Genomic DNA, 27,244 nt, shown 5'->3' on the forward strand with positions numbered 1-27,244 from the left:
CTAGCTCAGAGGAGGGTATCGGCAATGATCTTGTTGAGGCACCCGTCAGAACAATTGTACGACGAATACGCGGTTAGTTGGGGCAGTTCGAGTAAGATTTCTGCTGCAACACGTTTCTGCATCTGCACAAGTTGTTCGATATGAGAAGCTGCATACGGAGGACTGTGTTGGATGAACTGCGAGAGTAAATCATAACACTGCACTCGTTGGTTCGTTGATTACTGTTGGAAAGATATGCTTACCTCATGTCATTCTAAAGATGTCTCGATGTCTCATTGGAGGTCCTCTCCATAGGTCGCAGATTCCAACACACTTTTTTTTTTTTCAACAGTAAAAGTAAATGTGTTAGGGGGTTGCTAATATTGAAAGAAAAGGAATGACACCTCATTTATTTGTTAAGTAAGGAAAACACTCATATCCAACGATATGGAAAGTCAATGCTATGCGAGAGAACTGCAAAATCCATGTGCGTACTACAGTCAGTTTCTAATCAAAATGTCGAGGCCCGCATCAGTTTCATGCTTTCCTTAGCGAAAGTTATTTGTTACCGCAACAACCGTTGAAAAAAAAAACTTGTTCATTCTATTACGCCACTTCTTTCCGAAATGGTGTCCGTAACCTGCGGCCAAGCAAGCAGAAGGCTGTCGTTGCATTCCTCTGCCAGAAGTTCTAAAGGGGCAGAGCTGACATGACAGAAATCTCCGTTCAAAAATGGTTCAAATGGCTCTGAGCACTATGGGACTTAACATCTGAGGTCATCAGTCCCCTAGAACTTAGAACTACTTACACCTAACTAACCTAAGGACATCACACACATCGATGCCCGAGGCAGGATTCGAACCTGCGACCGTAGCGGTCACGCGGTTCCAGACTGAAGCGCCTAGAACCGCACAGCCACACTGGCCGGCAGAAATCTCCGTCCTGACACTAAAGTGCGTTTGGTTGCCACGCATCTACATCCGTTGCCGACTGCATGGGGTGGAGCAGTATTCACGCAAAATAGTACGAGGGCAATGGGGACCTGGATTACGTCGTGGCTGGGTCTGGTGCTGCACTGCTTCCGGGGTCGACGTGGATCAATAATTACATCCTGTCTCAGTAAGACTGGGTCGAGAGAGCATAAATACTGCCTGCCCCCTCCCAAGCTATGCTGTATTTGTCATCGTCCGCAGGTAGCAATAAATACACCACGTTAGCTGGATCTGCATCACATTCAGATCTTTATTCACCATGCTCATGGAAATTTTCACATATTCCATCAATTCTACTGTTAGCTCCTGCAACGTTCCAAGTTTCAGTCCTGTGGCGTGCCACTCAGTTACAACTTTATTCTTATCTGCTACTTCTGTTACCTGTCCCAGCGGATAGTCTAACTCGAGGACACTGTCAGTACCCACAGCCCCGAAGACTGTCCTTAACAACCTGCCACCTGCATCCAACCATTCTCTCTTAGACGCACGAGCGTATGTGGTAGCAGATCCGCACTCGCTCATGGCTGAGATGTAATTCCTGGTACTCCCCCTCATGTTCCCTCCTACACTCTTTCTCTTGGCCTCAAGGAGTGACTCAGCAAACGTCTCTTCCAGCCTCAACAGCTCGTTCCTCACTTCCCAAGCATTGTACACTATGTGATCAAAAGTATCCAGACACCTGGCTGAAAATGACTTACAAGTTTGTGGCGTCCTCCATCGGTAATGCTGGAATTCAGTATTGTGTTGGCCCACCCTTAGCCTTGATTTCATCTTCGACTCTCGCAGGCATACGTTCAATCAGGTGCTGGAAGGTTTCTTAGGGAATGGCAGCCCATTCTTCACGGAGTGCTGCACTGAGGAGAGGTATCGATGTCGGTCGGTGAGGCCTGGCACAAAGTCGGCATTTCCAAACATCCCAAAGGTGTTCTATAGAATTCAGGTCAGGACTCTGTACAGGCCAGTCCCTTACAGGGGTGTTATTGTCGTGTAACCACCCCGCCACAGACCGTGCATTATGAAGAGGTGCTCGGTCGCAATGAAAGATGCAATCGCCATCCCCGAATTGCTCTTCAACAGTGGGAAGCAAGAAGGTACTTAAAACATCAATATAGGCCTACGCCACACGAAACAACAAGAGGTGCAAGCCCCCTCCATGAAAAACACCACCGACTCCGAATTTTACTGTTGGCACTGCACACGCTGGCAGATGACGTTCACCAGGCATTCGTCATACCCACGACCCTGCCATCGGATCGCCACATTGTGTACCGTGATTCGTCATTCCACACAACGTATGTCCACTGTTCAATCGTCCGAGCCGGCCGAAGTGGCCGAGCGGTTCTAGGCGCTACAGTCTGCAACCGCGCGACCGTTACAGTCGCAGGTTCAAATCCTGCCTCGGGCATGCATGTGTGTGATGTCCTTAGGTTAGTTAGGTTTAAGTAGTTCTAAGTTCTAGGGGACTGATGACCTGAGCAGTTAAGTCCCATATTGCTCAGAGCCATTTGAACAATTTTTTTTGTTCAATCGTCCAATGTTTGCGCTCCTTACACCAAGCGAGGCGTTGTTTGGCATTTACCGGCGTGATGTGTGGCTTATGAGCAGCCGCTCAGCCAATGAAATCCAAGTTTCCTCACCAGCTGACTGACTGTCATAGCACTTGCAGTGGATCCTGATGCAGTCTGGAATTCCTGTGTGATGGTCTGGATAGATGTCTGCCTATTACACATTACCACCTTCTTCAACTGTCGGCGGTCTCTGTCAGTCAATAGACGAGGTCGGTCTGTACGCTTTTGTGCCGTACGTGTCCCTTCACGTTTCCACTTCACTATGACATTGGAGACAGTGGACCTAGGGATATTTAGGAGTGTGCAAATCTCGCGTACAGACGTATGACACAAGTGTCACCCAATCACCTGACCATGTTCGAAGTCCGTGAGTTCCACGTAGCGCCCCATTCTGCTCTCTCGCGACGTCTAATGACTACTGAGGTCGCTGACATGGAGTACCTGGCACTAGGTGGCAGCATAATGCGCCTGATATGAAAAACGTATGTTTTTGGGGTGTCCAGATACTTTTGACCACACAGTGTAGGCGTATGTAAATTTCAGCGTCCAATGGCAGCTGGTGAAAATGATGTCCGCCGGTCGTGGTGGCCGAGCGGTTCAAGGCGCTACAGTCTGGAACCGCGCGACCGCTAGGGTCGCAGGTTCGAGTCCTGCCTCGGGCATGGATGTGTGTTATGTCCTTAGGTTAGTTAGGTTTAAGTAGTTCTAAGTTCTAGGGGACTGATGACCATAGATGTTAAGTCCCATAGTGCTGAGAGACACTTGAACCATTTTAAAATGACAACCTCCTGGCTAGAGAATAGTACCCCTACTTCCAGTTGTTGATTCTGTAATGCGCCTACCCCTTTCCCATTGACGAGGTTTAGTACTGCCAGAACTGTGGGGTGCATCATGATCGTCCTTGGTGATAACGTCACATGAGGAGAGGAAGCCACAGTTTCCCGCCCTCTTTTGAAAAGACCGGATGCTTGTGATCCATCTACATACACATTATGGATTATATAAATCCTTTCACTGCGTTAACACACCTACGTCTTACATAATTCCTTGCTAAATAAACTCCTTGTCATGGCTGTTGCTACAAAGTACAAGAAAATGAATACAATAATTTCTCAGTATTAACAAACAATGTCACAAAGAAAATAAGAAATACTACACGACCAAGATACAACCTTTCTCGACGTTTCCATTGGATACCTCATTTACTAGATAATTAATCAAATACAAGGAACATCCTCAAAATACCCATGACAGATTACCAATTTATTTTCGTGACCTTAGTCTGTACTGCTTTTAGAGTGCAACCAGCGCGAGATCTTCGTATCCTTCATAATTTTTAACATTTTCATGCAGCGACAGTAACTGATATTGTTTATATAAGAATATAAAGCCTACAGTTGCAGGTTAACTTTATCGTTTACCTAGGTTTCAACGTTAGTAATAACGTCTTCTTCAGAACATAAAATATTATTTAAATGTTTGCCTAAAACAGGCCATGTCCTAAGGCAACTTTATAAAACTTGATGCATAACCATAAGGTTTTGTCACTTCTATTAGATTAGATTAGATTAATACTAGTTCCATGGATCATGAATACGATATTTCGTAATGATGTGGAACGAGTCGAATTTTACAATACATGACATAATTAGGTTAATTTAACAACATACTTAAGTTAATATAACAACTTTATTTTATTGTGTTTTTTGTTTTTCTTTATTTTTTATTTTTATTTTTTTAATTTTTTTAATATTTTTTGTTTTTTTTTTCTTAATTTATATCTAAAAATTCCTCTATGGAGTAGGAGTTGTCATTCAGAAATTCTTTTAATTTCTTCTTAAATACTTGTTGGTTATCTGTCAGGCTTTTGATACTATTTGGTAAGTGACCAAAGACTTTACTGCCAGTATAATTCACCCCTTTCTGTGCCAAAGTTAGATTTAATCTTGATAGTGAAGATCATCCTTTCTCCTAGTATTGTAGTTATGCACACTGCTATTACTTTTGAATTGGGTTTGGTTGTTAATAACAAATTTCATAAGAGTATATATACTGAGAAGCTACTGTGAATATCCCTAGATCCTTAAATAAATGTCTGCAGGATGATCTTGGGTGGACTCCAGCTATTATTCTGATTACACGCTTTTGTGCAATAAATACTTTATTCCTCAGTGATGAATTACCCCAAAATATGATGCCATATGAAAGCAATGAGTGAAAATAGGCGTAGTAAGCTAATTTACTAAGATGTTTATCACCAAAATTTGCAATGACCCTTATTGCATAAGTAGCTGAACTCAAACGTTTCAGCAGATCATCAATGTGTTTCTTCCAATTTAATCTCTCATCAATGGACACACCTAAAAATTTGCAATATTCTACCTTAGCTATATGCTTCTGATTAAGGTCTATATTTATTAATGGCGTCATACCATTCACTGTACGGAACTGTATGTACTGTGTCTTATCAAAATTCAGTGAGAGTCCGTTTACAAGGAACCACTTAGTAATTTTCTGAAAGACAGTATTGACAATTTCATCAGTTAATTCTTGTTTGTCAGGTGTGATTACTATACTTGTATCATCAGCAAAGAGAACTAACTTTGCCTCTTCATGAATACAGAATGGCAAGTCATTAATATATAATAAGAACAACAAAGAACCCAAGACTGACCCTTGTGGAACCCCATTCTTGATAGTTCCCCAGTTTGAGGAATGTGCTGATCTTTGCATGTTACGAGAACTACTTATTTCTACTTTCTGCACTCTTCCAGTTAGGTACGAATTAAACCATTTGTGCACTGTCCCACTCATGCCACAATACTTGAGCTTGTCTAGCAGAATTTCATGATTCTTTGAGAGATCACAAAAAATCCCAATGGGTGGTGTTCGGTTACTCAGATCATTCAAAATTTGACTGGTGAAAGCATATATGGCATTTTCTGTTGAAAAACCTTTCTGGAAACCAAACTGACATTTTGTTAGTACTTCATTTTTACAGATATGTGAAGCTACTCTTGAATACATTACTTTCTCAAAAATTTTGGATAAAGCTGTTACAAGGGAGATTGGACGGTAATTGTTGACATCAGATCTATCCCCCTTTTTATGCAAAGATATAACAATAGCATATTTCAGTCTATCAGGGAAAATGCCCTGTTCCAGAGAGCTATTACACAGGTGGCTGAGAATCTTACTTATCTGTTGAGAACAAGCTTTTAGTATTTTGCTGGAAATGCCATCAATTCCATGTGAGTTTTTGCTTTTAAGCAAGTTTATTATTTTCCTAATTTCAGAGGCAGAAGTGGGTGAGATTTCAGTTGTATCAAATTGCATAGGTATGGCCTCTTCCATTAACAGCCTAGCATCTTCTAATGAACACCTGGATCCTACTATATCCACAACATTTAGAAAATGATTATTAAAAATATTTTCAACTTCTGACTTTTTGTTCGTAAAGTTTTCATTCAATTTGATGGTAATACTGTCTTCCTCTGCTCTTGGTTGACCTGTTTCTCTTTTAATAATATTCCAAATTGTTTTAATTTTATTATCAAAGTTGCTGATTTCAGACATGATACACATACTCCTGGATTTTTTAATAACTTTTCTTAATATAACACAGTAGTTTTTATAATTTTTGATAGTTTCTGGGTCACTACTCTTTCTTGATGTCAGATACATTTCCCTTTTCCGGTTACAAGAAATTTTTATACCCTTAGTAAGCCATGGTTTGTTACAAGGTTTCTTACGAGTATATTTAACTATTTTCTTGGGGAAGCAGTTTTCAAATGCATTTACAAAAATGTCATGAAATAAATTATATTTTAAATTGGCATCAGGTGCACGGTACACCTCATCCCAGTCTAACTGCTGTAGGCTTTCCCTGACATTTGCAATTGTTAAATCGTTGACTGAACGTACTACTTTGGAGGACTGTTTAGTATTGCTGAATGGAGCTATGTCATATATTGTAACTAGCTGTGCACTATGATCAGAAAGACCATTCTCAACAGGCTGAGCATTTATCTGGTTAAACTTATCTTGGTCTATAAAGAAGTTATCAGTGAGCTGCTATCCTTTACCACCCGAGTAGGAAAATCAATAACGGGTGACAAACTGAAAGAACCGAGTAATACTTCAAGGTCATTTTTCCTATTACCCTCTTTCAGAGAATCTACATTGAAGTCCCCACAAATAATAACTTGCTTCCCCCTGTGTGACAGGTAGCACAACAAGGAGTCTAAATTTTTCAGAAATAGATGAAAATTTCCTGATGGGGACCTATATACAGTTACAATTATAAATGTGCCTTTATTTAATTTAAGCTCACAGGCACATGCTTCTATATGTTTCTCTACACAAAACTTTTTTGTTTTTATACTTTTTGCACAATGATAACTTTTGACATATATGGCAACTCCTCCTTTCTCCATATTTTCTCTCATTACATGTGCAGAGAGCTTATATCCACTTACATTTACCTTATCCATATCAGTAACAATGTGATGCTCAGACAGGCATAGTATATCTATTTCATTCTCAGCTTCTAAATCTTCTAAACAAACCAGAAGCTCATCTACTTTATTCTTTAGACTCCCAATATTTTGATGAAATATACTTACATTATTTTTAATTATACTTTTATGAGAACCTTTCCTTATTCTAACATTTGCAGTACTCTCCTGTCTGAGTTTCTCATTGTGCTTAGGCCTAGTTCCTATACCAGTGGTCACACGGTGTTCAGAGAGGTAGATTATGTCAACTGGGTTGGGTGACTTTAATTCATCAATGCAGTTACCTAGGACTGAGATACAACTTGGTGGAGATAAAATTTCTGGTGATTGGTGAAAATTTATAATTGATAGCTGTGATTGGTGATCCAATGTGCTAGAATTGTGCTGTTTAATTTCTTTCCTAAACTGAAGATTTGTTTCAATCCTGACCTCTCGTAGAACTTGACATCTTTCTGTCTTACCTATCCTAAAAAAGGTGCTGCTCCAACACCTGTAACCACTGGTATTTTACCATTCATGGCAGTGCCTCCCCCCCTTAAATTTCCTGCTATTACCCCAGCCAGTTTCCCCTTCCCTTTCCTGTTGAGATGTAGGCCGTGCCTGGTATAGTCCCACCTACTGAGATAATCAACAGGAACCACACCAATATGAGCCCCCGCACCCAACCCAAGCAGCCAAATTAACTCTCCCAACAGAAGAGTTCAAATGAGGCCGGTCATGGCGTCTCAGGACAGATACAAATTCAACATTGGTGTGTCTCGATGCCGACGCAATCTTTACCAGGTCACACTCTATACTGTACCCAGGATCTCTGTCGATGCTGTTCCCTGGCCCTCCCACAATAACCACGGTGTCTTCCCTGGTAAATCCTTTACAGAGTGAACCTAAATCCTCTGTCACCTGATCCAGACTAGCACTTGGTTTGAAAAAATTTGTGACCTGGTATTCTGGTCCTAATTCCTCCTGCAGAAGTTGGCCTACACCTCTGGCATGAGAACTGCCTAACAACAAAACTTTCTTCCTTTTCGATGACTTTCCTACATTCTTTTTCAATTTCCTATTGATAGTTTGTTGTGTCCTGTCTGCACCTACCTCTGCTTGAGGCTCATCAGTTTCTAACTGAAGCAACAGGTCAGACTTATTTTTAACATTCACCACAAAACTGTCAGACTTAGTTCTAGGCCTGTTCCTTCTGCTACCTGTTGCCACTTCCCACCTCTCTTTGCCCTTCTCCCTCCTTAACCTGTCCAGATCTTCCCTAGCCTGATCTAGCTCAGCCTGAAGGGCAGCAATTTTCCCCTCCTGTTCCACTATCTTCCTATCTCTGCTGCAAATCCTACATAACCACTGATGAGCCTGATCCACTTTCCCAACACCCACGTCACTGCAATCCCCCCAGTGAAAAAAACTACTACATCCATCATACCAAACCCCGGAACTAACAATTCTACGGCAAGTCAGGCACTTCTCACTCATGGCAAAAATAATACTTTAGGTAGAATAAATCAATTAAATTACCGAAAATCAAAAAAGACGTTACAAGAATTAAGCCTATTCACAAATGTATATAAGCAAGTTTCTGATTTAAAATTCCGCTGTTTTTCTGAGATCTGTATTAAAACAACGAACGTATACGCTATTTATTATATATTTCACTCGATTGAATGAAAAAAACGACAATTAAACGAGGTACTTTAACTTTGATTCTCCAAAAACTTTACGAGAATTAGGCCTATAAACGTATATAGGCAAGTTTCTGATATAAAGTTACGCTGTTTTTCTGAAATCTGTATTAAAACAATGAAGTTACACGCTATTTACGGTAGTTTACTTATATGTTACCGAGAACTAGTTAAATTACCGTGAAACAATAAACAAACACGTTTAGAAAATTTTTCTGAAAAAATACGCAAAGAAAAGTCAAACCTTTAATGGCAAGACTAAACGATACACTAATGCACGTATTTAATTTGTTGTCGGCGTTAAACTAAATTATATTCCTGTCTAAATCACTTAACTTTCTGGAAATGGTTTCTGGCGTCACTTACACAAGCTGTAGAAATTCACTTTAAGCCCGTCGATCTAGTATCCGTTAGTTTTGTTCACTTTTATCATGTCGCTCTGAGGACGATAGTTACAGCCGCTAACATAATTATTGCAATTCGTTTTGATGATGTGTTTTTTTTATCTTTTAAATACTATGGATAATAATAATCAAAATATCCACGGGTGTGCTGCCGGTCTATAGTGTCCAACAGGCACAATATTTCGGCGATCATACATGTCGCCATTATCAGGTGAACTGACGGACTGAGCTCCTGTGAACGTGCCGGCACGGAGATCCGTACGCTATGGCTGCTCAGAGGGAACTGGGTTCGTTCGCGGCGGCGGTCGATTTAAATACCCTCCGCCCGCGTCCCGCGCCACGGTCGCGCGATGGAACAGATTGCGACGGCGTCTGAGATGACGTCGGTGTGATGGCTCTGTCCGCCGTGGTCGTCACAACTATACGTTTGCTCGATTTACTCTTGATCAACCCAATCGCTGGTTCCCAACCCTTGCTAAGATTATAGCCACAGTCACGGTTTATGAGGTCGTCATTGGTGCGAATTTCGATGGCTTCTCTAACAACGCTGTCCCAGTATCTCGACGTCTGTACCAGAATCCTCGTGCGGTCATACTCCATGGCGTGATTTTCCGACAAACAATGTTCAGCGACCGCCGACTTGCTCGGATACATCAGTCGAGTGTGCCTCTGGTGTTCACGGCATCGATCCTCGACGGTACGCATCGTCTGACCAATATACGACTTGCCACATTGACACGGAATCTGGTACACGCCGGCCTTCCTCAAACCGAGGTCATCTTTGGCGCTCCCCACCAGTGCACGAGTTTTATTTGGAGGACAAAACACAGTTCCGACCCGGTGTTTCTTCAGAATGCGGGCGATTTTCCCCGAGAGTGCGCCTGTGTATGGAATAAATGCAGTGCCTACCTCCTCCCTCGTGACTTCATTCATCTCAACAGACCGGCAGCACACCCGTGGATATTTTATCAAATACGCCGGGAGAAACTCAAGAATCATATGGATAATAAGGTTTATAGCTAATAGCGAAAGCGCGCAACAAAGCTATGAGGCCATTAATATCCTGCAAGGCGAATTCAGTACTACCGGTTAAAGGCAAACGTACAGAGTAGTACATTTCTGAACTACACAGCTGTTGCTGCCGAGGCCGTATTGCAAGCGGAGAACAGCGAACCGCCAACATCGCCATTTGCCGTGTCAGTCACTCTGTTATTCTGATTCAGGAAGTGCCTCGATCATCTGCCCGCAGGAAACCGTGCCCCTGGCCCCAGGTGCCGAGTGACCTGGGATAGTGCATATAGGTATGCCTGTTGCTGATGACATATCGTTGGTCAGCAGCTCGTGGTCGTGCGGTAGCGTTCTCTCTTCCCACGCCCGGGTTCCCGGGTTCGATTACCGGCGGGGTCAGGGATTTTCTCTGCCTCGTGATGACTGGGTGTTGTGTGATGTCCTTAGGTTAGTTAGGTTTAAGTAGTTCTAAGTTCTAGGGGACTGATGACCATAGATATTAAGTCCCATAGTGCTCAGAGCCCTTTTTTTGAACATGTCGTTGCTGGTGTTGCAGGATTCATGGTGGCGCAGGGAACCACACGTAGAGGATCCCGTTGCAGCACATCCAAGGCCTTCCTGAGACCGGCGCGCCTGCGGCCCAACCTGCACGTACTCACCTACTCACAGGTAACCCTTTCTCTACCCTTGTCTACATCCGAATAAATTCAGAAGAAGAGCTGCACAATTAGCTGATACATCTGGCCAACAGCTAAGTGTCCAGTTGCATAGTATGTCAGAAAAAGGCATTGTATACTACGCTGATTCTAAAATAGTAGCTACAGAATTTACTGTATTTGACGTCAGCGTTTGTATCTGTGTAAGGCGTGGTTCTCCCTGAGACGACACAATATGCGACTTGGTATGCGATGTGACTCTTGATTCGATGCGGAAGTAAACCGCACCGGTGGAATCCATAGAAATGTAGTTGAGGCGACTGAACTGGTTATTTTTTAACGACAGCGGAACATCGATACCATTCTCTGTTGTATCGCCCGGCCCAACACGGAATTGTTCCGGTTGCTCCACACAACTGTATCATACGGTACACGGGTAGGGGAATTTCAGGCCATCTCGTGTGGCTAAAAAAGAAAAAAAATGTGTGCTACATCTGCCTCTGTAATTTCATGTTCTCCGCTATGCTGTCTTCCCAAATTTTCTCATTCAAATTCGAGGGGACTATTCGACAAAAAGAGTTGTTTTTGCGTCTTACGGTCTGATATCACTGCTTGATAACGAACTGGTTTTCTTTTCGCTATTGCCTACAGTTATTTTGATTTTAGAGATTAAGTAAAAGACACCGCTTGTTTTGAAAAGTTTGCAGGAGAAAGTGTAGTCGCTGGGCAGTTACTGCTTCGTAAATTTTAAGTCATACAATGCTGTGTACCAAATTTAGCTTTTGGAATGTGTCGAATACAAGGCTAACGTTGAATAAATGGGATTACTGGGCAAAATTCCTGTGGCTACCACTGGTGAACTACCGACCTCGCATTAAAAAGAGAGTTACCCCGTGCTTTTCTGAAGAAGAATTATCGGTTCAAATTCTTCCGGCTACTATTGGTGGGCCGTGGTCGTTGGGTAGAAGCGAAACGGGCAGCGCAATGGAGAGGCATATTTCTCAAAAATATTACTGTCCGCAGAGATGGTTCCCTCGACGTTGATTGTATTCCTCGCCACATACGACAAATAAACAGCTTCCAGCTGTATACGATCCTTTATTTAGAGGGACACGAACGGTTTTGTGATATCAAATCATATCTCCAGGTGTACAAACGTATTATGTACACCTGAGGATGTGATTTGATATCATGAAACTGGTTCTGTCCCAACAAATAAACGTTCACATTCAGCTGCGGCTGACCACATCATTGAACTATCTGTGTTCCTCGCGCAACGCGACTGCGTATTCACTCCTTCATGGCTGGAAGCCACGAAGCCGGTAGCCTACAGCAGCCTTCTGTATTGACATTTCATTCATTCTTGGAAATCTCAGTTACTTCAGGGACTTTTCTTCTAAAGATATTGGTTTCCTTGGCCAGCACAGGTGCGTTGTTGAAATCAATGTCGTGTCCATAGTTCTCCTGTTGTTCCGGTACCGCAGGCTTCACATTTTATTCTCAGTGCGTGTGGGGTTCGTTTTCCTTACTGCGTTCAAAGCACTTCCTGTTGCCCCTATACACACACTGTCGTAGCCACACGTCAGTTCACTGACTCCCGCAGCGTGGAAGTAATCAGGTGCGTCCGTTTTGCGTCGACAAAGTCTTGTATTTTGTTCTGATTGAAAAAGTGGTGTGTATAACGGTTTTCCGAAGAATTGTACTGGTGCTGTCAGTACCTCTAGGAACGAATGCTAGCCTTATAGAGTGAAGGTTGTTCCTCGCCGTCCGTACTAGCACAATTAATATTTCGTTAGAAACTCCTATGGACAAATAATTGTAGCCGTTGAGCTTCATTGTCTTCTTTAACAAATCCACATCCGTTTGTTATTATATCTTATACCGAAGGGACTTGAAGACGGAGTGTTAAGCACTGCTAGTTTCTCGGCTGTGTGGTTATGTTAGTAGGCTATATTCTCAGAAACAGCCCAGTCACGAAACTACTACCAAGTCGGAGCCGTAACAGATGCTAGAAATCCGTGGTGTACTGTTCAAGAATTACTATTTAAAGTTCGTCCCCAACTGCATATCCCAAACTCACACACAGTCAGTGTTTATACTGAACTCGCGAACTTCTATTGCCAAATCACGTTATAGACAGTCTAAATTTCGCAGTGACATTTGAAACCTTCCTAAACTGCCCAAGTTGGCTGCTGGTAATGTGATTGTGAAGTGGAAACGCAAAGGAACAACACTGCTGAACCAAAACCAGGCGGATCTTATGTACTGACGGACAGGGACCGTCGAGTTTTGCGGAAAAAATCGCATGAAATCGGCGGAAGATTTCACTCGTGAGTTCCAAAGTGCTACCACCAGCCCCACCAGCACTATGTCTGTGCGTAGGGACTTAGAAAGAGCGCGATACAGTGGTCGAGCAGCTCCTCACAAGCCTCAATTCCTGTCAGTGATAAGCGACGCCACTTAAAGTGACTGATTTGGAGTCATGAATCACTCTGAACCCTGAATCCAATGGAAAGGTCTGGGTTTGGTGAATGCCTGTAGGACATTGCCCGCCACCAGTCGTGCCAACAGCGAAGTAGGGAGGAGGTGGTGTTACAGCATGTGTATATTTCTCGAGATGAGGAGCAAGGGGGGGGGGGGGGGAGGGTGCCTTGTTGCGCCTAGGATAACGCTATATGCGGAAGAACGTAAACACATTTTGCAGCGTTGTGCACTGCGGACAGCTGAGGTACAGTTCGGATATGATGACCGTTTGCGTCATAATGATAATGCGCCCAGCATAAAGCAGTATCTATGAGCTAATGGTTTGTGGACAATAACATTCAAGAAACAAAAGAATTAAAGGCATTCGCTGTCAGTAGTCATAGATTTAAATCAATGGGCAAAGTTAGAAGTTTTTGCTCACTAAAACTGCCGGACTACCCTAGCACGTCTCCTGCCAGACCTAAACTCTCAACCTACCCACACACTACTGATGTAGTGCTTCCTGCCCATTAAACAAGTCTGGAAAAAAAAATTGTCAGCTGCATGAGATATTTTTATTGAATTATGTGTTTTAGAATGCGCTGATTTCAGAAGTGATGGCCATTTTTTTCTATCACATAAGGTTTCTTTTCGCAAATTCAAACACAAAAAACTGTTAAAATAACTCGTTTATTCAAAATTATCAAGCATAATATTTTTTTACAGCCAATGAAAGATTATTTTGAGACATACATTAACAATATTATACTTATTCATGTTTTTTACGAAACCGTTTCTTCTTTTCTTTGATTCTTCGCTGAGTCCTTTTCCGATTTGCATCTTTAGTTTCTCGCTTAAGCATCCAACAGTAGTCAGCAAGCATAGAGACATCCCATCTTCCTTGGTATCGTCTCTCGATATCACAGACATCCTGGTGAAACCGCTCCCGCTGTTCTTCGCTGTAAGCTCCCAGGTTTTCAGGAAAACTGTCTATGTGCGAGTGTAAAAAATGACCTTCAAGCTCATCTTGCAGCCTTGAGCTTCGTACGCTGCTCGCATCCGTTGGACAATGGTTTTGTAGTCAGGATCCTTAGTATTTCCCAGAAACTTTATCACTACATCCTTGAACGATACCCAAGCTTCTTCCTCCTCCTCATTCATACTTTCCACAAAGAGGTGTCGGTTTAAAGTTTTCTTATGTCGGGGCCAGTGAAAACCCCCTCTTTCAAGTTTGCTTTTCACAGGTTGTACATAGATATTTAAAACAGTCCCCAAACTTTTACAGCTATTTTACAAATTGTTTGATCAACACCAATTTGATATGGTGATGGGGCAACGAAATCTTTTCTGGTGGTACCAAAGTAGTATCGATAACATTTTTCTCTCCAGGCTTTAAAGTTTCCCAGGATGGCAAATCACTTTTAGTTCAGTGCTGTTCTCTGGCTCTACTATCCCACAAGCATAAGAAGCATGGGTGTTTAGTATAGCCTGCCTGCTGACCCAAAAGCATCTTGAGTATTTTGAAGTCCCCACAAACCATCCATTGATGGTCCTGATATTTGATTTTTTCCAGGATAATGGCCAAATCGTTATAGTTTTCGTCGATATGCACAGAATGTCCCATCGGAAGCGATGCAAATTTATTTCCATTGTGCAATAATACTACTTTAAGACTAGTTTTGGATGAATCAATCAATAGACGCTATTCAGATGAGTTATACTGCATATCAAAGCAATGCATGAGTCCTTCCACATCATTGCAAAAAACTAAATTTTCTTTTTTTGAGAAAAACTGGATAAATTCTTTTTCTCGGGCAATGGACGTATAGTTGAGTCAAGGTTAGGATAACAAGCTTCTTCTGTTTTTTGAATTTAATCCCATTACGTCAACTGAACAGAAGTAGCAATCAGTGGTATGGTTTTTCTGCTCACGCCATATCATAGGAAATCCAAATTGAGATGAATTTTTCTTAACCTTAAACCACAAACGAAGATCTTCTTCACATCTTCCACACACCTTATGCGGGGCCCACGGTTTATCTTGATCACCAAGTTTTAATTTAAAGTAAGCAAAATAAACTTTCCTCACAAAATTACTTTTGTTTCTCTGTTGACTTTTAACAGTTTATTCACCACAGATATAGCAAAAACTGTTTGGAGAAATAACACAACCTGTTGTAGCCATGACTTGACAGAAACAACAGCACTGTTCACTTGAATAGCAATATGTCTACTGAGAGTTTCTCTTCATTTCATTCCAGATACAAATCATCATTTGACTTGTCGCAACACGATAAAACTGAACAATCAGATTGTTTGCATTTGATTCTGGCGCCCAGGAGTTCACGGTAAAACCTGCAAGTGGTAACAAAGAATAGTTAACATTGTAAATTTTTTGAATTTAAGTTTATTTTACCAGTTATAATGATATAATTTTTAATAATTATTAAATTTAAAAAAACGCATAGGTTTATTACTAATGAACATAAATACTGCAATATACACTGCTGGCCACCGTAAATGCAACACCCTGAAGGAAGCATCCGAATCAAGTGAAATTTACACCATGGGTTTGCAGCGATGAGATATGCAACCGATCAGAATTTCAGCGCAGACGCACATCACGCACGCCTGTGGCGCCACCTCATAGCGCCATTTAAGGCTTGGCGATTTCGACGAGTGTACGTTCGGCACGTGTGTTTACCTTGTGGTTGTTTCACAAGACGATCAGTTATGCCTCGTAGACAACAGCGAACATCGTTTGATCAAGTATCCGAGTTCGACAGAGGAAGGATAGTGGCTTACCGAGATTGTGGATTATCATACAGAGAAATCTCTAGTCGTGTTGGACGAAACCAAACAACTGTAATGCGGATATGTGACCGTTGGATGCAGGAGGGTACGACGGACCGACGTGGTCGATCGCATTCACCTCGGTGCACCACTGCACGTGCTGATAGGCAATTTGTGCGCATGGCAGTGACGAATCGCTCAGTGACATCCCGAACCATAGCACAGGACATTGCGTCTGTAACGCATCATCCAGTGTCTGCGCGTACCATTCGACGCCGTTTACAGCAGAGTGGTCTGTCCGCAAGACGTCCATTGCTTCGTCTACCATTGACACAGAACCACAGACGTCTCCATCGCCAATGGTGTGATGACAGACGGATGTGGACGGCAGAATGGAATGACGTTGTCTTTACTGACGAGGCACGCTTCTGTCTGCAGCACCATGATGGTCGAATTCGAGTGTGGAGATACCGTGGAGAGAGGATGCTGGACAGCTGCATTATGCACCGCCACACTGGTCTTGCACCGGGTATTATGGTATGGGGCGGTATTGGATATTACTCTCGCACGCCTCTAGTACGGATTGCCGGTACTTTAAATAGCCGGCGCTACATATCCGAGGTGCTGGAGCCAGTTGTCCTTCCTTACCTTCAGGGCTCGGCTACAGCCATATTTCAACAGGATAATGCGCGACCACACGTGGCACGCATTGTCCAAAGGTTCTTCGTCAATAACCAGATTGAAGTGCTTCCCTGGCCGGCTCGCTCTCCGGATCTTTCGCCGATAGAAAACATGTGGTCCATGGTTGCTCAACGAGTGACCCAGATTAGATCCCCAGCTGCCACACCAGATGATCTTTGGCAACGTGTGGAAGCTGCTTGGGCTGCTGTACCCCAGGAACACATCCAACGTCTCTTTGACTCAATGCCGAGACGTGTGGCAGCGGTGATCTCCAACAATGGCGGCTACTCTGGCTACTGATTCTGGCAGGAACCACATGTCACAGACGTCTGTAAACCTAATCATTTGATACTTGGTCAACATGTTATCTACAAAATAAATTTTGTTGTGCTACCTCTGGTCTTTCTTGGTGTTGCATTTACGGTGGCCAGCAGTGTACATAAAAATCTATGTGATAGAATTTTTTGAATATTTTCCCTGTTTTTGGGAGGTCAAAATCTATAAGAAATTTTTTTAGTCGCAGACCTGTGTTATCCCCATTACGCGCGCCAGTTCCCGTAGGAGTTGAGCTTGATGTGCATCTGCACTGAAGGGATCATTGTCTGTCCTGGCCGTAGTCATACAGAGGGGTCCAGAAAAATGTAGACTCTCTTTGATAGTAAATATTAATGGTACAAAATGAAACACAGTTACACTTCTTATTTTGTGTGTTCAAAGTGACCCCATTAGCAGCCACATAAGGTGGATACCGCTGAGCTGTTGACCAAGCTACGGCTGTTGGTGTTTCGGTGTGATGGCTGCACAGGACGCCTCGACGGTTTGTCATAGCTCGTTCAGTGCAGCTGGCTTCTGTTTATAAATTTCAGAGTCCCCCATAGGTAGAAGAGGTGTAAGGCCCGGAGACAGTGGTGGGTACTCAACAGCTCCTCTTCGACCTGTGCATCGTCCAACTACATTTTCATCGAAGTAGGCTCTGACATCTCTGTTGTAGTGAGGCGGAGAGCCATCTTGTTGTAGGTAAAATATTTCATTTCTAAATACTTCTCGGATGGCAGGTAAAATCGACAGTTGCAGCGTATGAAGATACACCTCAGCAGTTGCTGTACTTTGATAGAAGAATGGACAAATCAAACCGCGCGATGACAGACCACGTAAAACGTCAACACCCGGTAGATTAACGTGTCTGTCCACGAGAATGCGAGGATTTACAGGAGCCCAGTCCAGGCAGTTGTGGCAGTTTATAATACCCTTCAGTTTGAATTGCGCCTCGTCACACCAGATAACCATCCACGCAAACTGTTCATTTTCGTGAAACATGCCTTCAAACCAGCCGCAGTGCTCCATCCTTCGATCCTGGTCGTTCTCGTTTATAGCATGCACCGATCTTAGAATGTACACTTTCCACTTTGCAACCTTCAGAATCCTTTTGATCGGCTTAACCCGCTTTCACGTGCACTCTGCTTCGTAGATTGAGGTGACTTAGTAAAATATTGCAACAAAGCTGCGCTGGGAACTGGACTTGTTGATGTTTTTGTTCGGCAAGACCTTTCCTTATGCACCTACTGAAGTGTATCTTCGGCTTCAAGTTTATCTCAAATACTATTAACTGTCGTAGGTGTTGCTGGCTGATTTCCGTACACATTATGCCAGTACTTTGTACCTCCATCATCTTTTACCACTTCCAGTACCACTCGCGTTGCTCAAATGACAATCTTACTTCATTCATTGCTGCACTGCCAGCTGCTGGAAAACGCGCGCCACGAACTGTTAAGAAAACAAGAGACTACGCTGCCGCACAAAACTGAAACAATATATCATTGTCTTCCAAAGAGTGTCTATATTTTTCTGGAACCCTCTATATATGTAGCATGTCGAAAAGAACAGACACCACATAGACAATAACATTCTTGAAACAGAGTGGCCTGTCCAGAGTACCTATCTGACACTAGGTGAGCCCTTTCGGATAAGCTAGAACGTCGGCTTCACTTGACATCCCAGCATCCATCCTTCTCTGATTTTGGCTATGAGGAACAATGGGCTCTCCTGCCGGTGGTTCGAGTCCTCCCTCGGGCATGGGTGTAAGTGTTGTCCTTAGCGTTAAGTTAGTTTAAGTAGTATGTAAGTCTAGGGTCCGGTGACCTCAGTAGTTTGGTCCCTTAGGAATTCACACACACACACACACACACACACACACACACACACACACACATTTTGTACAATGAGCTGCTATTCCTCCACAGTCTGCCCCACGGTAGCTGAGTGGTCAGCGCGACAGTCAATCCTAACGGCACGGGTTCGATTCCCGACTGGGTCGGAGATTTTTCTCCGCTCAGGGACTGGGTGCTGTGTTGTCCTAATTATCATCATTTGATCCCCATCGACGCGCAAGTCGCCGAAGTGGCGTCAAATCGAAAGACTTGCACCCGGCGAGAGTCTACCCGACGGGAGGCCCTAGTCACACGACATTTACATTTACATTCCTCCACAGACATTAGACACTCATCGAAAGGGTTCCCAGCAGAGTTTAAGCCGACATGTAGGCGAAGGGTGGACACAGCTCATATGTCAACTAATAGGTGTTTGGATACTTTTGATCAGATATTGCAATGGTTCGCGACCGATCAGTTACCAATTCGCGCCGCCAGCTAATCGCATTTGAGTTGAGGGCCAGAGACTGGACCACGTGTGGAGTGTACCGCCTGGTGTGCAGGTGACGCGCGTGCTGATCGACCCGCGCAAGAAGCGCGCCACGGGCATCCAGTACGTGCGCGACGGCGAGGGTCGGCGCCTGAGGTCGGCGGTGGCGCGGCGCGAGGTGGTGCTGTCGGCGGGCAGCATCGGCTCTCCTCAGCTGCTGATGCTGTCCGGCGTGGGGCCGGCCGCGCATCTCCGCGAGCACGGCATCCCCGTCCTGCAGGACCTACAGGTCAGTCGCCAGAGCAAGGGCAATTCTGTAAACTTGTTCTAACGTCCTTGTATTGTATTGTATTGCATGTTAACCGGGGGCCTAGAAACGACGGAGAGGCTCCGTGCCCGCCGCAGCCGCAGTGATCCACAACCCCACGACGACTACCGCTGTCCACTTCAGCCCTCGGCCGCCCCACACCGAACCCAGGGTTACTGTGCGGTTCGGCCCCCGGTGGACCCCCCCAGGGAACGTCTCACACCAGACGAGCGTAACCCCTATGCTTGCGTGGTAGAGTAATGATGGTGTACGCGTACGTGTGCGAGGTGCTGGGACTAGCAGTGTATTTAACACTGAATTCTTCTAGAATCTTCATATGGAAATGATGCTCTAAGCCCTCCCCCCTTTTCTAACTCCGACTTTTGCGGTTGCACATGGATTAAGAAGAAACGCGAACTGACTGTAATCGACCCTGCAAGTGGAGTAAAAAAGAGTTTGGCACCTGCAATAATTTAATTTGATAGAAATTAATTTGATAAAGGAAAGTTTCATTAACGTAGTGAGAAATGAAAGGGTTGCTCTACAGATCAACAGAATGAAAATTCTGTCCAAAACAACAATTTGATTTATTATGACTAAACTCAAAATAATAAACAAAACACATGAAACATTTACAATACGTCAAATTGGATACTCAAGTAAATGCTATGAAGGTGAAGTTGTCCATAAGCTAGATTGTGACATTTATGACCAAGTGGTATGTGGAGCCAATTACTTGCAACTCAAATCTTAAGAGAAACACCCAGCCAACCCAACATTAACTGCTACTACAGTAGTGAGAACTCAGACAATGAACACCCAAGACAGAACCACGTTAGAAAAGACGGGAACAGCCGAGCTCTGCTGAGCACTGCCGGTGCTGCGGACATACATTACCAAGCTGCCTTCTTAACTGCATGGACACGATTTGGCGTATGGGAGGCGATGGCTGGTTGCTTCGACGTCCCATCGTGGTGATGATAATGTCGCGAGTATAGCACAGAAGAAATTATCCTGGTCTGGTTGTTCCAGACTATAGACTTCCTATCAATACAAATGCGCCTCTGAGGGAGACGAAGAAGGCTCGCCACACAATCACTGACGGTACAGTGATTGATTTGAACAAGCAAAGTCACACAGTAACTCCGATGCAGTCAACTTTAGCCAAAACTGCTCAAGACGGACAACATAGGCCGCTTGTACGCAGAACTCTCAATTGCCAACTGTATTCGGAAAGTTACGTTGAAGTCGAAACTTCAGCAACTTCGTCAAACAGTTACAATTAAATGAAAGTATACTAGACAGCCAACGGAAGGAAGGCTGTCCAGAGCACGGAGAGCTCCGTCTTGTAACCTACCCTGGCCGAAAGGCGAGAGCCGACTCCCCTCAAGAGCACCCATACAAGCCGAACACAGAACATTCCCGCCCACACGACAGTGGCTGTGATTAAATGTTCCAATCAGCGACTCGAAAACCGGCGGAAATTCCATTCTATTGCCGAAGCACTAATATTCCACCAATGGAGATACTTGGCGCCAATTTCTGCGCCGATTTTGCTACGTCACGGAGCTATTCCCTGGGCAAGCCAATCACAGTTATGATTTTGCAGAAAACGCGAGAATTTTCCCGCCAAGACTGCCTGGGAACACAAGTCATTCCCACGCCTCACTGGTAGCCCGCCAGAAAGTGTTTTCACAAGTTTCTGCGAAGTAACGGAATCTCTAACCCAGCCGCTCTGTCAGGCCCCTGTGGGCGTGTCGCCCCCGCTCTTATGACAATGTCAGCGTCTGGAAAGCATCCACTCGACTTCCTCACACCCGTCGGCTTAACCCTTTCAATATCAGCAGAACCCGCCAGTCACCGGACCACCCGGGTGACGAGAGTCGCTGCGTGGGAAATCCGCGTGTGAAGGAATAGCAACTTTCCACCGCATGCAGTTAGAGAGGAAAATCTAATTACTCAGAGTAAGATAGAAATATGAGAGGGGGCTCATGCCACCTCTCACGTGGAGAACTTGTTTGCGCAGCAGTCGCCGACATAGTGTAACTGAGGTGGAATAAGGGGAACCAGCCTGCATTCGCCGAGGAAGATGGAAAACCGCCCAAAAACCATCCACAGACTGACCGGTTCACCGGACCTCGACACAAATCCGCCGAGCGGATTCGTGCCGGGGACCAGGCGCTCCTTCCCACCCGGAAAGCCGTGTCTAATGTCCTTAGTGACACTTAAAGCATCCCTAGCTTACGGAATTTTTCCAGACAGGTGAAGATATGCGGTTGTTAAATCTCTTTACAAGAAGGATGACAAGGAAGGCTTAAGTATTATTCTTGACCAGTTTCCTTACTAACGTCCTTTTCCAGAATACTGGAAAAAGTAATTTACTCAAGAGTAATCTCATTTATAAATACGAGAGGCTTCAATAACTTAAGCAACACATTTCTTGCTGAAATCAGGTTGGTTTTAGTCAAGTTCCAGTACACCACATTATTCCCCACTCTTTTGGCTACAAAACCCTATTTTTCAACATAACCTCCGTTCAATGCGACGGCCTTACACCACTTAACTGCATCTGTGCATCCAGCACAGAAGAAGAATGTCAATGGCCGGTTAGCCTTAACTATATGAAGATGGTATCTGTCTTTTGGACATGTCCGAAAGAACAGATACTATATTCATATAGTTAACTCTAACTGGCCATTGACCTTCTTCTTCTGTGCTGGATGCACACGCATTGCCCGAACTCTTAAGGGACTTGGTAAGATTGTCTGCCGCGAGTAATGAGTGTAATGGGCAGGGGCACTACGAATGTAGTGTGTGGACATTACGTTGGGAATGTGGGTCTCACGGGGAGCGTGCAAGGGGTAAATCCCTGCAGGCGCACTATGCTCTGTGCCCTCAGTGGCTCACATGGATAGAGCGTCTGCCATGTAAGCAGCAGATCCTGGGTTCGGGTCCCGGTCGGGGCACACATTTAAACTGTCTCCATTGATGTATTTCAACGCCTGTCGACAGCTTAGGGTCTTGATTTAACTATCATTTCATCATAGAAAAGCAAGTTTTGTATCCAACCTAAAATTATTTCTACTACACAACTCCTTATATTCTATAGACGAATTTGTATTTAAAACTGGAATTCTGTAAAAAGGAAGGAAAAATGGAGGTTTGTAAGCGTAGAGTCGTTGCATAAAATAACCGTTCAAATGATCTGTGGAACGTATAACTATCTAACTACTAATAAAATAATGAGACTAGCATGAGAAATGTGATATATTGAGAAACAAACTACCAATGACTTTTATACTCTTCATCATACTCTCATCCCGTAGCTACACACAGCTGCAAATATGCATTCCATCGTTCAACGCAGTGTCACCCTTTTCAACATCTCTGGCGTTTCTTTTCCTTTCACCCGCTCCGCAAACTCCACAGTTAGTGAGTCCTAAAGATTTTCAGGGTGTATCAAAAAGAATCATAACTATGTTTTTGAGATATGTGCGTGAACAGCCTACTGTTGGAAAGAGCAAACTCTCAAGTTTTATATGGGGCACCGCCACACTGGCATCTGGAAGTGCGGAAATTTTTAAATCAAAGGATTGCTGAACGGTGGATCGGTCGCACTGGACCAAATGATTCAGCAATACATTACTGATCTCCAAGGTCATTCTTTCTTGCGGGGGTTTATAAAACTCTGTTTATGTGCCTCCGTTACCAATAACAATGAATGAACTGAGACATCGCATAACAGCAGCTGTGGAAGCTGTAACTCAAGACATGTTAACTGCAGTGTGGGAAGAACCTGGATACTGCGGGGACAAATGCCGTGCATTTGAAGGTGCACCTCTACGAAAAGGTACGAAAAAACTTTTTGAGTTTCCTGTTCATCAAAAAACAAAATTCATTATGTATGTATATAGACGTGCCAAATCGGATGATTCTTTTTGATGCGCCGTGTACAACATTCATCACACTTCCTAAATTGCTTTGCTACTGCTCTGTGTTGATTAGTTGTAGAAGCATTAACTGGTGTAGCTTCCGTCATTGGCATAATTGTCATTACTATCATAGTTTTTAGTAAGAGGACTAGCTGATGGGTCCGAAGCAGAAGTTCTACAGTAGAGTGGTTTAGAGTACCTTTTGAAACAACCTCTCTACCCTCCTACGAAGTATAATATATAGTTGTAAGACAAAAATACAGAGGCATCTGTCTTCTGTGGTCGAATGGTTACTTAAGTAGATAATATTGTTAAAAGCGGGATATAAAACTCTAGCTATTAACACAATTTTATTAATGAAAAAGGGGTGCAAAAGGTAGAGGAAGTTGTGCTTGTAAATGTTGTACATCCGGACAACGACGACAGCAAAAAGATGAATGTTCCAACGGTAGTTGTGGATTTCGGAACCTAAAAACGTATGTTCAAGAGGGAATTGCTTCTTATAACAAGGTGATTTTCATGCACAGTCCCACCTTGTTCTATCAAGTTCTGCCAATCGTTGCTGAAGAAAAATTATACAGGATCGCTGAATAGAAGTAGATTGGTAAAGGCGAAGGATGCTTCCCTTGAAAAGAATCAGAGCATACTACCAGTCTATTTTAGCATCAGTCGTTGCATATGGTGCGAACGTTTGGGTTCATAGATTACAGCATCATTAAGGAATACAGTTTAACGAGGAGTGCTATTAAGATTAACGTGCGCTTACTGCACTACCCCGAATGAGAGTTTATTGGTAATTCTAGGAATATGCCCACTGTACTTGGAAATTAGGAAAAGGGGAGCATTTCACTGGCTAAAGAAAGGCAGTCAGATGAAAGCGTGAAGTATGCTTGGAACAGTGGCCAGTTCGAAAAAGTTAATAAAAGATCATGTACATTACAACTGTGGCAACATGAATGTGACATGAGATTTCTTAATCCGTCGAGTGGACTGATATGTTACCTAACTGGCCATGGCCCATATACTACGTATCTATACAAAATCAAAAGACAGTTAATGTTAGATGCGCCCACTTTGTGGGACTGCGTGGTCTATGAAGATGCGGCTGGTTGTGGCCGTCAGGCATTAAGGATGCTGGGCCCAAAGCAGTGATTCGACCTGACACATCTTGGACGATATTGCAGCCACAGCATGCAGGAAGGCTAAGAAAGGCTTCACGAGCCTTTCATCCACACGTCAACATGTTTCCAACCCGGCTAGACAACATACTCTGCAAATGGAGAAAAAGACAGCTGAGGTCGACGACTTGTTATAGTGGTAATACTGTTGACGTGCTGCTGGACGCCCAAGGAAGCCAGTTGTTGACCGGGGTAGTATTGGTTGGTTTGTGGGATTAAAGGTACCAGACTGCAACGGTCATCGGTCCCTCCGGGGTAGTATGAGGGTGGATCCAGTAGCGGGAAAACCGTTCAGAGGTTAAATACACTAAAATAAATGAACAAACACAGAAGAGTATTAGTAGCTGGGTAACTTTTTCGGGGTTTTATTGTAGTTTTGAAGTAATAGTAGTTGTAATATTAAAAAAAATAAGAATCAGAAATAAATGGTTGATATATAAATTTATAATATAATATAATATGATACTGCCTACAGGAAAATTAAAGAGACCTTTGGAGAAAAGAGAGCCACTTGTATGAATATCAAGAGCTCAGATGGAAACCCAGTTCTAAGCAAAGAAGGGAAAGCAGAAAGGAGTATATAGGGGGTCTATACAAAGGCGATGTACTTGAGGACAATATTATGGAAATGGAAGAGGATGTAGATGAAGATGAAATGGGAGATATGATACTGCGTGAAGAGTTTGACAGAGCACTGAAAGAACTGAGTCGAAACAAGGCCCTGGGAGTAGATAACATTCCATTGGAGCTACTTACGGCCTTAGGAGAGCCAGTCTTGACAAAACTCTACCATCTGGTGAGCAAGATGTATGAGACAGGTGAAATACCCTCAGACATCAAGAAGAATATAATAATTCCCATCCCAAAGAAAGCAGGTGTTGACAGATGTGAAAATTACCGAACTATCAGTTTAATAAGTCACAGCTGCAAAATACTAACGCGAATTCTTTACAGACGAATGGAAAAACTGGTAGAAGCCGACCTCGGCGAGGATCAGTTTGGATTCCGCAGAAATGTTGGAACACGTGAGGCAATACTGAACCTACGACTTATCTTAGAAAATAGATTAAGGAAAGGCAAACCTACGTTTCTAGCATTTGTAGACTTAGAGAAACCTTTTGACAATGTTGACTGGAATACTCCCTTTCAGATTCTAAAGGCGGCAGGGGTAAAATACAGGGAGCGAAAGGCTATTTACAATATGTACAGAAACCAGATGGCAGTTATAAGAGTCGAGGGGCATGAAAGGGAAACAGTGGTTGGGAAGGGAGTGAGACACGGTTGTAGCCTGTCCCCGATGTTATTCAATCTGTATATTGAGCAAGCAGTAAAGGAAACAAAAGAAAAATTCGAAGTAGGTATTAAAGTCCATGGAGAAGAAATAAAAACGTTGAGGTTCGCCGATGACATTGTAATTCTGTCAGAGACAGCAAAGGACTTGGAAGAGCAGTTGAACGGAATGGACAGTGTCTTGAAAGGAGGATGTAAGATGAACATCAACAACAGCAAAACGAGGATAATGGAATGTAGTCGAATTAAGTCGGGTGATGCTGAGGGAATTAGATTATGAAATGAGACACTTAAAGTAGTAAAGGAGTTTTGCTATTTGGGAAGCTAACTAACTGAGGATGGTCAAAGTAGAGAGGATATAAAATGTATACTGGCAATGGCAAGGAAAGCGTTTCTGAAGAAGAGAAATTTGTTAACATCGAGTATAGATTTAAGTGTCAGGAAGTCGTTTCTGAAAGTATTTGAATGGAGTGTAGCCATGTATGGAAGTGAAACATGGGCGATAAATAGTTTGGACAAGAAGAGAATAGAAGCTTTCGAAATGTGGTGCTACAGAAGAATGCTGAAGATTAGATGGGCAGATCACATAAGTAATGAGGAGGTATTGAATAGAATGGGGGAAAAGAGGAGTTTGTGGCACAACTTGACAAGAAGAAGGGACCGGTTGGTAGGACATGTTCTGAGGCATCAAGGGATCACAAATTTAGCGTTGGAGGGCAGCGTGGAGGGTAAAAATCGTAGAGGGAGACCAAGAGATGAATACACTAAGCAGATTCAGAAGGATGTAGGCTGCAGTAGGTACTGGGAGATGAAGAAGCTTGCACAGGATAGAGAAGCATGGAGACCTGCATCAAACCAGTGTCAGGACTGAAGACAACAACAACAACACATAAATTTATTATTATCCAAGAAAATGTGATTTATATGGCCTATTTTAGCTTTTCAGATTGTAGGCTGTATTTATGTAGAATAAATAAAAGGCGAAGGAAGCATTCTCCAGTAAAAGAGCTCTGCTGATTCCAGGTACTGATATGGAACTCAGGAAAAAGTTCCTAAATATTTAAATTTGGAGCACAGTACTGCATCGAAGTGAGGCGTGGCCCACTGGAATTCCAGAGGAAACTAGTAACCTTTGAAACGTGGCTCTACCGAAGAAA

The 27,244-nt window shown here is 43.4% G+C and overlaps 1 protein-coding gene across 1 annotated transcript in view; it reads left to right on the top strand.

Moving 5' to 3' along the window:
• LOC126203587 (glucose dehydrogenase [FAD, quinone]-like) overlaps nt 1-27,244 on the top strand; it is a 290,286-nt gene that overhangs the window by 256,630 nt on the left and 6,412 nt on the right. Inside the window, exons 5-6 of the mRNA XM_049937948.1 lie at nt 10,707-10,819; nt 19,454-19,669. Coding sequence (XP_049793905.1) covers nt 10,707-10,819; nt 19,454-19,669 — 329 coding nt within the window. The remainder of the gene's footprint in view (nt 1-10,706; nt 10,820-19,453; nt 19,670-27,244) is intronic.

This window comes from Schistocerca nitens, chromosome 9, assembly GCF_023898315.1.
Source record: "Schistocerca nitens isolate TAMUIC-IGC-003100 chromosome 9, iqSchNite1.1, whole genome shotgun sequence".
NCBI lineage: Eukaryota > Metazoa > Arthropoda > Insecta > Orthoptera > Acrididae > Schistocerca > Schistocerca nitens.